Source organism: Oreochromis aureus, linkage group 5 (genome assembly GCF_013358895.1).
Source record: "Oreochromis aureus strain Israel breed Guangdong linkage group 5, ZZ_aureus, whole genome shotgun sequence".
Lineage (NCBI taxonomy): Eukaryota > Metazoa > Chordata > Actinopteri > Cichliformes > Cichlidae > Oreochromis > Oreochromis aureus.
The window spans coordinates 41,452,987-41,464,510 of record NC_052946.1 but is presented as its reverse complement, the minus strand read 5'-3'; the positions used below and the strand labels follow the sequence as shown (position 1 = coordinate 41,464,510).

Sequence of the window (11,524 nt, the reverse complement as noted above, 5' to 3'; positions counted from 1 at the left end):
AAACACACCTGAATTCCTCCAAAGCTAGGCTTCTCTGTGTGTCCGTGCTGCCTGGATGGAGCTGGGTCAGTTCAGTCTGATAGAGTTCATAAGTCACACATCGGCAGATTCTCACAGAGCAACATCGGCCAAACCCAGATCGATGCTCGCAGGTCTGAAGAGCCAGAAGTTCCCAGAGAGATGAGGAAGTTTTCAGCTGGCTGTGGACGGAATAAAAACTCAGAGCCTCCGTCGAGTCTCCGTGGCTCTTCCTCCCTTTTCTGCACTTGCTGTTTACAGAAGGTTTTTATGAGATCTTTTGTCTTACAAGATGGAAATTCCACCCAGCCAGGTCGGAGTTACGGAGGCAGCAGCCTGAGCAGAGGGGAAAACAAAACTCTTCACTTCAGCACTTCTCCACCAGTGGGCATTTTTCAAACCTTCAGTGAAACATCCTCCCACAGCACCGCCTCAGTGTGTGATCAGTAACATCTTCAGTGACGTCACGCTAGGTTTGAGCTTCATACTCTGAATATTTGGATGCTCAGAGTTGGTTACAGAAGGAATCGAGCTGAACGATCTGACCTGGAGTCAGACTGTGACCGTAGGATGTTTGAAAAGAACTCAAACACGTTTTTTATCCCAGAAAATTTCGTCTCCTGTACTTAGTTATGAGTTATGAGGGGTCAGAAAAGCTGGAAGAAAATCATTAAAATTTGGCATCACTAAATAAAATGACTGCATAAAATATGAGGTTCTGATGAGGTCGGTACAAACTTGTTTTTAATATTTGTTTGTTCTCGTGTGACCTGACTCAGTAACATACCTGGATCAGGGACCCACACCATCGACCGGTGGGGGGGGCATTGCACGAATGAGCCACATGGGTCCACCTTCCTGTGTGCCCGCTACCTGCAGGAACAGCTGTGGGGGTCTAAGGGGGTCTGTGGGGCTGTTTGAGTGGAAATCCGGCAGGTCTGATCTCCAGCTGCATGGATGGCTTCATGAATAAAACTGAAAAGGTCCAGGAAAACCTCTCCAGTGCTCTCCACATCCCAAACCTGCATTATGTTACATGCAAACATTTGTTGAATATCCCAACAGTCTAACCCTCTCAAACTGAGACACACTCAGGGTTTGGTTATAATCCACGATTTAATAAGTTTATGAACATATTAGCGTGGGGCTAAAACAGATCAGCTCTTAGACACAGGAGGGCTCATCGTCACCACTTACTTCCTGTCTGTGTCACGCAGGTAGCAGTGAGAAGAGTCCAATCACACTCTGGATGATGTAGCTGTAAATCAGCTGCTTCTGCATCTCCTCACCTGCCAACTGCGCTGACCTTTAATGACGAGCCGCTGTGTGCCTGATCGTCCTTTGATTAAAGGGAGCAAGAGAGACGGGATTAATTTGCCACCCACTGAGGTGAGAAAGGAAAGGAGGGAGGGAGGGGGGCTGATGAAGGCTGAGATAAAGCGAGGAGGAGTATTGATAGGGATAAGTAAACACGGAGATCAAAGTCGGGGCGGGAAAATCAATTACATGGAAAGGGCATAAAAACATCGATATGCCCTCCCAGAGTCCATGATGGAAGTTTAAAATTTAAAAACGTCTCTCCTGCTGAAACAAACTGGAGATATGTCTTTACATCCTCTGGGACCACTGATGCTGTAAATGTAATGAGGAAGACAACAGATGATTCATTTATAATGCTGCAATCAGTCTTCTTCTTCCAGGACATTTAAACCTGGTTTTTAAAGCTAAACAGTCACTCAAGCAATAAAGTCTCTCAGTTTGTCTTGCTTCTATTTTACCTTTAACATCAGACTGATAATTCCTCTGCATCAGGGAATCCATCAGCAGCCCAGGCCGAGGATCAGGGTCACCGAACTTTATGCTTTGTCAAAGTTTTAAACCTAATCTTAAAAGCAGAGAGTGTCAGTCTCCTGAATCCAAGGTGGAAACTGAAAGCAGTCTTACATATTTGTTTAATATGTGCATTGAAGGACATGTCCTGGTCAAAAATGACTCCAAGGTTCCTCACAGCAGTACTGGAGGCCAAGGTAATGCCATCCAGAGTAAGAATCTGCTTAGATACCATATTTCTAAGATTTTCAGGGCCGAGTACAATAACCTCAGTTTGATCTGAATTAAGAAGCAGAAAGTTAGCGGCCATCCAGGTCTTTATGTCTTTAAGACATTCCTGCAGTTTAACTAATTGGTGTGTGTTACCTGGCTTCATGGATAGATAGAGCTGGGTGTCATCTGCATAGCAGTGAAAATTTATGCTATGTCTTCTAATGATGCTGCCTAAGGGAAGCATGTATAATGTAAACAGAATTGGTCCTAGCACTGAACCCTGTGGAACACCATAATTGACCTTAGTGTGTGAAGAGGACTCTCCATTTACATGTACAAATTGGAGTCTATTAGATAGATATGATACAAACCACTGCAGTGCAGTACCTGTAATACCTACAGCATGTTCTAATGGCTCTAATAGGATATTATGGTCCACCAAAGGAATACACAGAACTACCACAAAGAGTTTACTGAAACACTGATGAGTGTCCTCATGTTTACATCCAGCAGAAGCAGAGAGATGTGAAGTCGTACAAAGACCTGATGTATGGTGATGATCTAAATAAGCAGTTTAAATTGTTTAACTACTTACCATGAAGATGGGAAAATCTAATTTCATGTTTAAAACTTTACTGAAGTAACAGAAAATATGTAATAATCAACAAGAAATTAAATTATTTAAAATTACCAGAAGGTGACCACACTGTTCCAACCACTAAATGACCCAGTGACATTATTTTCATCATGTTTTAAACAGGAATCCATGTTTAATGCCTCTGTTTGTGTGTTTGTGTACCTGTACCGCTTCCTTTATCTATTCTCAAATCTTCTGATCTATGTGTTTGTACACCTCTCTGTATTTACTCATTATTTATTATTAATCTCTGGCTCTCGTCCACAGCGTCTCTGTCCTGCCTGCCATCACTCCCAACCTGCTGCGGCAGATCACCGCCCCAACCTGAGCCTGATTCTCCGGGGGTTTCTTCCTGTTAAAAGGGAGTTTTTCCTTCCCACTGTTTCCCAGTGCTAACTCTTAGTGGGTCGTCTGATTCTTGGGGTTTCTCTGTGTGTGTCTGTGCCTAACAATATAAAGTAGCTGTTGCTGAGATTTGATGCTAGATGACTAAAAGTGAACTGAATTGATCTAATTAATTAATGCAAACAGGAGTTAGCTGACTCATCTCGGTGAGTTGAACTGTGACGTTGAAAACAGGCGACAGGTTAGCCGACATGCTCTGCATCAGCTACTATAAGAGGAAACATGAGACAAGCAGAAGCTGCAGCCCTTTGCTTCAGACCAGCTCTAATGAAACCAGCGGGTGATGTCACACCTCGCTACCACCGTCTTCAGATTCAGTGTGGGAGTTTGACTGACAGTGAACTGGCAGCACGGAAAACTGACATCACCTTTTCCAGCTAACCCATTTAAACCAGTGAGAGGGAGGGACTGGCAGACAGACGCTCACAGGGCTAAACTAAGCTCTGCTATTTTTGAGTGACCTGTTAGAAGTAAGAAAATGATATTCTTAACAAGAGTCCCCCTTTTAAAATGGGCTAATTGGCAGAACATTAGTCTGCTGGGAATTAAACCAGTTCCACACTTTCAGTGACGTCATCGCCCGCAGGCGAGGCGGCATCACGAAACAGGATCACCCGGCTCAGATCCAAGGACCCCAAGGTCAGGACGAAGTTTACCCAGAGGAAAAAATGAATAATACGAGCAGAAAATGAGTCAAGATGAAAGTAAATAACCAGCACGACACAGAAAAGGCTCCGAAAATAATGAACACAACTGGATTAGTAAGCAAAGGTATGACAAACACACAAAAGGGCCTCTAAAGGTTTTTACAGGTCTGAAGAAGTCCAGCTGCCTTCTTTTTCAAGCTGTCAACACCACCATGACCTGGATGACTGAGAAGCTGCACATCACCCTGAACTAAATCCCAACAATGAAGCAGAACAACACAACGAGACGCAGAAAAGCAACAAGACTGAAATAACCAGACACAAGAATCCAACCAAGGATTTAGAGACACAGCACGACCAGGAAAAAGTGGACAAAGATGGAAACAACAAAACTACAAAAATGGAATCCGGAAGGCAGAACAGCAACAAAGAAGCAGAAAGACCAAAACGATGAGAAAAAGGAGCGATGGGGTGTCTCCACACTCGGCTGAGACTCGTGTGGTTTGTGGATGTGGAGGTGTGGAGCTGGTGGTGTTCGAGGCTCGGGGGCGTCTCATGTATCTGTATTTTATAATCCGCTGTGTGTGTGTGCGTTCGCCTCCACTCTGGTTAAATCAGTGATGGTTTGGCTGTGTGTGCATGAAAAGATTGGATGTATATAATCCCTCATAATCCACAGGTTTAAATGACGAGTGGCTGATTTATGATGTTCAGTCGTTTGTACAGCACTAAGGAGTTTATGTTGTATGTGAAATCCCCCAGCTGCTGTAGTAATTACCAGCATGCTCGCGTGAGGAGGTTTAAACGCAGCAGCTCGCAGCACACACCGTTTATTTTCTTGGACTGTCTCCTGCACATTTGGAGTTCGCTAAGCTGGTGCTTACATTCCTGCAGGCCCAAAGTAAATCACACGTTCGATAAAATTACATTTTTCGAGCATTTCTTTGGCTGACTTTATAGTTTCTACTCCTGAGGGAATCCTTAACCTTTTAACCTGCTCTGCTGAGACGATCCAGCACCCGAAAAACACTTTGCCCCCAATCGCCCCACTCTGTGTGAAAGACTGATTTCACACACTCGCCCATTTGTTCATATCGGCCTGTTTCTGCACATTTCTTTCATCGTCAGAGGCACGAAGCTGCGGAGCCACCGACCAAGGAAGATGCTACATTTAGCTAACGATCTTTGAAACCATGAACAACACATAAATAAGCCTGAGCGCGTCAGAATCAGCCACAGTCAAAGACTGTCCACCCAAAAACACAACTCTAGGAACACACACCAGCTGCGCTTCAACACAACAAGATGAGGAAGCTTTTAGCAGCACAGGATACCTGCAGGAAGTGCTAACGGCTAAAACACTTCAGTTTGGGTCTAAATAAGACCGCACTGCCAGCTCGATTGCAACCACAGAAAATAACTCGATGGAGATGAAATAAAAACTCGAACCAGTTAAGAAAGAGTTTGCTGAAATTAAAAAAACGGGATTCCCAACAATCAGATGACCCCCTTTTAGGAGCACTTGTCAGCAGCGGGGAAGAAGAACACTCTTTTAACAGGAAGATACAAAAACGATTGAGTTCTTCTTCTATCCACCCCTTGGAGCCTTGGGGCACAACAATCAGAGCGAGCACTCTGTGGCGGTTTAAAGGTTCTGGTTTCATTTTTTAAATCTACTTTAAACATAAAATCTGTTCTTTTCAGAAAATAAAGGCAGCGGTTTAGGATTAGAAAAGGATCCAAGGTCAGGTTTTAAATTAAACAATGTCTTTATAAACTGTGGTTTTTGCCTGTGAGGACTCAGGCTGACATCCTGCACACTCTTCCAAAGGAGGATACCTGAGTTTGGAGGTGATCCTGGCTGTGATGAAGAAAAGGAGCTAATAGATAAGATATATTTTTATCGCCACTGTTACAAGAACAATGACAGACAGTTTGGCATCTCTCCATTAACAGTATGTAGATTTTAAATGATAATTACTTTAGAATAAAAGATACACAGATATGTACAGTTGTATACGACACACTCATACCTGAGCAAACACGCTGCTTTTCCATGACCGGGCTGTGTCTGTGTTTGGCAGACGTGCTGCTGAAGAGGATCTGTGGTGTAATGTTGACTGAACTAAAAATTATGGATATGGAAGATTTGCAGAGATTAGGATCACAGATGGTGTCCAGTGTTCTTACAAACTGCAAAGACCCCTCCAGGTGATCCTCGGCCTGATCGCTGTACCTGCTGAGCAGATGTTACAGGCTGTTGTAGAAGAACAAAATGGGCCGACGTTGTTAACACGCCGAACCCGACACTCCCTGCTGCTTTTCTCCTCACTACAGTCGAGTGCTGCCACATCACAGGTGTTCTAACCTGATGATTATCCTTCTAATATTGTACTTAAAAGTTGGAACGAGAGCTCTGCAATTAAAAAGTAGCTATTCTGAACAAGTGAACCGTGAGTGCTCCTTTCTGAAGGCTGGTTTCTTTCGTGTGCGCCTCCCACGGGTGGATTTTTGCACATTTATCAAAGATTCAAAGCAGGAAAGAAAACGAATTTCATAGAAGGACAAAGCTGACAAGAGTTTCTCTCATTACAATAACAGAAACAAATATTTGGAGCAGCTCTGCACTTTCTGCTGCTCTATCATCAAACTCATTCACAGATATTTGAGGTCGTTCGATGAAAGATGAACCACCCGGGTCACATTCATTTAATTACAGGATTTTAGTCGTAACAGCTGGAAATGTCAAATAATAACAGCTTATTTTGCCCTGCTGTTTTCCATCACGTTTCAGCCAGTTTGATGGTGTAATGAATTCTAAATTAAAGCCTCTGTAGCCTCACAAAGGCCCAATAAAACCTGCGATCTGACTCCGTGAACCTCCTGATGGTGGCGAGGAGGAGAAACATCGAGAAGTGTTTAGAAAAGGAGAGAAGAAGAGCTCATCAAAGACAAAATGACCTGCTGGGGTTGAAATGAACCAACTTATTTTTACAGTCAAAAGATCACAGAGGCGTTCCCATCACATTCTTGTGACAATCGCAAGATCGACCAATGCAACACGTACTCATATCAAACCAACTGAGTGTTACAGTCCTGATGTTTCTGAGCAAACATCGCAGACACGAGCCGAATGTTCATCGAAAGGTGAAAGTAAATCCAAACACTGCAGAAACACATCCTGTGAGGCAGCAGTCCAACTTTATATCACATCACGTGTTTGCAGCTGGAAACAAAAGCTCTGCAGAGTTCCTCCTTCACAACAACTGTACAGTCGGAGAATGCTTTTAAAACTCACCTGTTTGAACTAGATTAAGGCTAAAGTTTGTGGAGGTGTGGTGGTTAGCACCATCACCACAAAGTCCTGGGTTCGAAACCAGCAGCTGATGGTCACAGCGGGTGATAAGCTCCAGCCCAACCCTAAACTGGAGATTATTAGGAGAGAGGCGTAAATCCAGATATAAATGAACAGATTCATGATGTGCATCATCTAAACTCTGATGTCATTTCCTGTGAAGGATTCTGCCATAACCTCAAACCTTTAATATCGACAGCTGGTGATACTTTTATGGTCTAGATACTGTTTACTTACAGTGTCAGCAGGTTCAATCGCCTCCCTCAGCAGGGTGGTGTGTCACCACAGTCCAGCTCTTTGTTCTCGCCCCTGCTCTGTTCTCCACGCCGACGTCCACGCCGCTAGATGTGCCCGACACACCGCCGTCCTGCTCTTCGTCATCATCAGCGCTGTCCAGCAATAACAGGGCAGGGATGCTGGGAATGTTCTGCACCCTCCCATGAGTTTCCCCAGAGCCCGAGGAGGGCACGACTGACGGCCTCATGGTCTGGCTCCTCTCAGCCTGTGTCTGCCCACCTGTGTCCTCCGGTGGCTCGTTCACATGGAAAGCAGCTGTGCTGTGTTGGCTGAGTGAAGGTCCAGTATCTCCTGCTGAGCTCCATCTTTTCTCCGTGGCCGCCCGTGTCGCCCATGTATCATGTGGGCCATCCCCCTGTCATTCTGCATTTCTATTGGCCACATGACTGTACATCACACCGCGGCATGAGTGAGTGCTCCCTGGCCGGTGTGCTTGTGCTGTGCCTCATGTTGCAGTGTAAACCTGTAGAAAAGGGTGGCCCTCAGACATTGGCTGTGCCCTCCAGGTGTGCTCGTCTTGTCTGACTGCATTTTAGTCTTTTTTTGTGTCTTTGTTTGTTTTTCTTGCCTCAGCTTTTGGGTTCAGACTCTTTTACATCCCAGTCTTTTTCATTTGTTTCTCTACTTTCAGAGTTTGGAAGCTTTTTCTTTGTTGTGACTTGTAAAATTCTGGGATGTGGAATATTATGATCTTAAACTTCCTCTTCTCATGTCTGTGGAAAAATGTAATCCCAGGTTGTTGGAAATGAGAAAAAAAACCTGTCTTAATAAAGGTGTGCATGGGGCAGCTTGTTGTCACCCATCAGTATCAGCTGTGCTTCTGTTATTGCATCACACGCTCGCATTCTCACTGCGGCGCTGAACAGTGGTTTGTTTTGCAGGCTCATAAATCTCTTCATGTCCAGACCTGCACCTGAACAGAAACTTGCTCTGCAGTTTTAGACCTGTTGGCAGTTTTGAAATCTCATTCTCTGGAATGACTCAACTGCAACTTACAGTTGAAGCAACAGCATTCGTAATCAAGCTCCACCCCTCACCTGAGACACACCAGGAACAAAGTTTTCTCTCACTCGCAGCGGAGACACACAAACGGTCAGCCTGAGCTTCGGACCAGCAGCTTCCTCTGAGCGAGTCCAGCTTCAGGACACAAACGACACTGCTGCTTCCGGATGCCGACGGTCCACACTGAAGGTTAGTTTGTCTGAAAACACGACTCACAGCAGAGGAGGGAGGGGAGCCAGGACTGACTGTACTGCCTGTCTGCTGCTTCCAGCTTCACCCGGAGACTCCATGGCTGCCAGATCAGATCTTTGCTGTCCAGTTTGTCTGGACATCTTCAAAGATCCGGTTCTTCTGCCGTGCAGCCACAGCTTCTGTAAGGACTGTCTGGACAGCTGGTGGAGAAAAAACCCAGCACACGACTGTCCAGTCTGTCAGAAACAATCTACAATGCACGATCCACCGTGTAACCTGGCTCTGAAGAACCTGTGTGAGACGTTCTTAGAGGAGAGAAATCAGATAACTCCAGAGGATCTCTGCAGTCTGCACTCTGAGAAACTCAGTCTCTTCTGTATGGACCATCAGGAGCTAGTGTGTGTGGTCTGCGGCACCTCGGAAAAGCACAGCGACCACACGTTCAAGCCCATCGATAAAGCTGCACAACAACACAAGAACGACCTTCAGGAAACTCTGGAAGCTTTAAAGCAGAAGTTAAAGGTCTGTGAAGAAGTCCAAATGAAGTTTGATCAAACAGCAGAACACATTAAGGCCCAGGCCCGACGCACAGAGAGGAAGATTAGGGAGCAGTTTAAGAAGCTTCACCAGTTTCTAGCAGAGGAAGAGGAGGCCAGGCTGACCGTGCTGTGGGAGGAAGAGGAGCAGAAGAGCTGGATGATGAAGGAGAAGATGGAGGCTGTGAGCAGAGAGATAGCAGCTCTTTCAGACACAGTCAGGGCCACAGAGGAGGAGCTGAGAGCTGAAGACGTCTCATTCCTGCACAACTACAAGGCTGCGGTGGAAAGAGCCCAGCGCTGCCCCCTGCTGGATGATCCACAGCTGCCCTCGGGAGCTCTGATAGACCAGGCCAAACACCTGGGCAACCTGACCTTCAGCATCTGGAACAACATGAAGTATATGGTCTCCTACACTCCTCTGATTCTGGACCCAAACACTGCCCATCCGGGACTGATCCTGTATGAAGGTCTGACCACCATGAGGGTAGGAGACCGGCAGCAGCTCCCCGATAATCCAGAGAGGTTTGATCATCTCTACTTTGCCCTGAGCTCCAAGGGCTTTAATTCAGGGAAGCACAGCTGGGATGTTGAGGTTGGAGATAATAGAGGGTGGTCACTGGGCGTGTTAGCAGAGTCTGACCAGAGGAAGGGAAACATACGGTCTGGACTGTGGGGACTGGGATACAGTCAAGGTCAGTACTATGCAGGCTCATCAGCAGATCCAGAAACTCCTCTCTCGGTGAACAAGAAATACAAGAGGATCAGACTGAATCTGGACTGGACCAAAGGAAAGCTGTCGTTCTCTGACGCTGACACTGGCAAACACATACACACCTTCACGCACACTTGCAGTGAAAAAGTGTTTCCATTCTTTGCCACTGTGATTAAATACCCCATTAAGCTGTTACCAGTAAAGTTCTCACTGTCAGTGAAGCAGAACAGTTAAACACAAACAGGAAGATCGTATCTAAAATGTTGGATCGCTGCATTATTGTGTCACTTCCTGTTCCTGATGCTAAGCACAGTGATGCTTTTCTGCAGGTTAAACTTGTTTAATTGCAAACCTTTGAGAACAACTTCTTTCGTAGCGTAATCTTCACATGCTTTATCTGAATCACCTGCAAATTATATCCATAGTATTCAATCATTGTCTCTTTAGGGATTTGCTAGCTTAGCGTAGCTGTGAGTTCAGATCTTAGCTGAGTGACTCGCAGCATGGTTTCTGCGTGTGTGTCAGAAGTTTATACTTGATAGCAAACAGTAATAGAAACAAAGTTAAATCAACTTTGTGCTGTCAATCTGAATTTCACTGAATCAAAACTGAAATCACAAACTGATGATCAACAGGTATTAAATGGTATTTACTCTGGCAACTTTAATATAATAGAATCAACATTGAAACAATGTGGACATCACTACTAAAGATCAACAGGATATCAGCGGTGTTTCATTTTATGGTAAACAGAACAAAGCACTTCAGAATATTGCACCTACTTATCTGATGTCATGATATTGACGTATTTTCCGCACTATAAGGTGCACTTAAAATCCTTTAATTTTCTCAAAAATCGACAGTGCGCCTTATGTATGAATTCTGGTTGTGCTTACTGACCTTGAACCAATTTTCTGTGGTACACGGCGCTCAAAAATCTGTCAAAAATGTTTCAGTATGACTTTGCTAAGCTATGAAGCCGCACCGCTTGATGGATTGTTGGAGCATTACGGCTACTGTAGTCAGGAGCCTCGCGGAGTCATCTGGGTCCTAAACTCAGTCTGCTTCAGGTCCCAAAGTCAAACGATCACTGCGGCATCACTGAGAGTTACAAACTGTCTAAATTCTTTCATCTTTAATAAAATGATCAGCGTTGCTGCTTTACCAGGTGTAACAATTAAGTTTAACATCCAGGCATCCATGAAAACAGGATTTATTAAATTTAACGGCGTTAGAAGTTAGCAGGAAGTTAGCTCGCTAGCTTCCAGCTAAACATGATATAGCATGTTCTGACTGAGAGATTTCTGAAACATTCAAATGTACAGCTCTGCTATCACTTCCAACATAAATGAAGACAGGAAACTAAACAGCAGTGACGTTTGTAGGGTTACTGAAGTTGGGCTAGCTGGTATATAATGATGTGCTACGTGATCGCTAGCTACACAGCTATGTTAGCATAACAAACACAGTGAAGCTGGAGGATGAACGCTAACTTTTTTGAAGTGGAGGAAGCAAGAAGAATGAGTTGAGTAAAGTTTGACTTATCTGACTGTTTTATTTTTTTTGCTTAATGGGCCTTATAATCCAGTGCGCCTTATGGTCCGAAAAATACGGTAGTACAAAGCTACAAAACTAGCTGGTCAACTGTAGATCAATGACTTTCAGTATGAAATGTAC

General features: G+C 44.7%; 1 protein-coding gene across 1 annotated transcript; it reads left to right on the top strand.

Annotated features, from left to right (window-relative positions):
- The first annotated feature begins 8,473 nt into the window (after positions 1–8,473).
- On the top strand, positions 8,474–10,764 carry LOC116312922 (nuclear factor 7, ovary-like). Its single transcript, XM_031730450.2, has 2 exons — positions 8,474–8,593; positions 8,676–10,764. The coding sequence occupies exons 1-2, from the start codon at positions 8,572–8,574 to the stop codon at positions 10,079–10,081; spliced, it is 1,428 nt and encodes a 475-aa protein (XP_031586310.2). The 5' UTR covers positions 8,474–8,571; the 3' UTR covers positions 10,082–10,764.
- Positions 10,765–11,524: the final 760 nt, after the last annotated feature.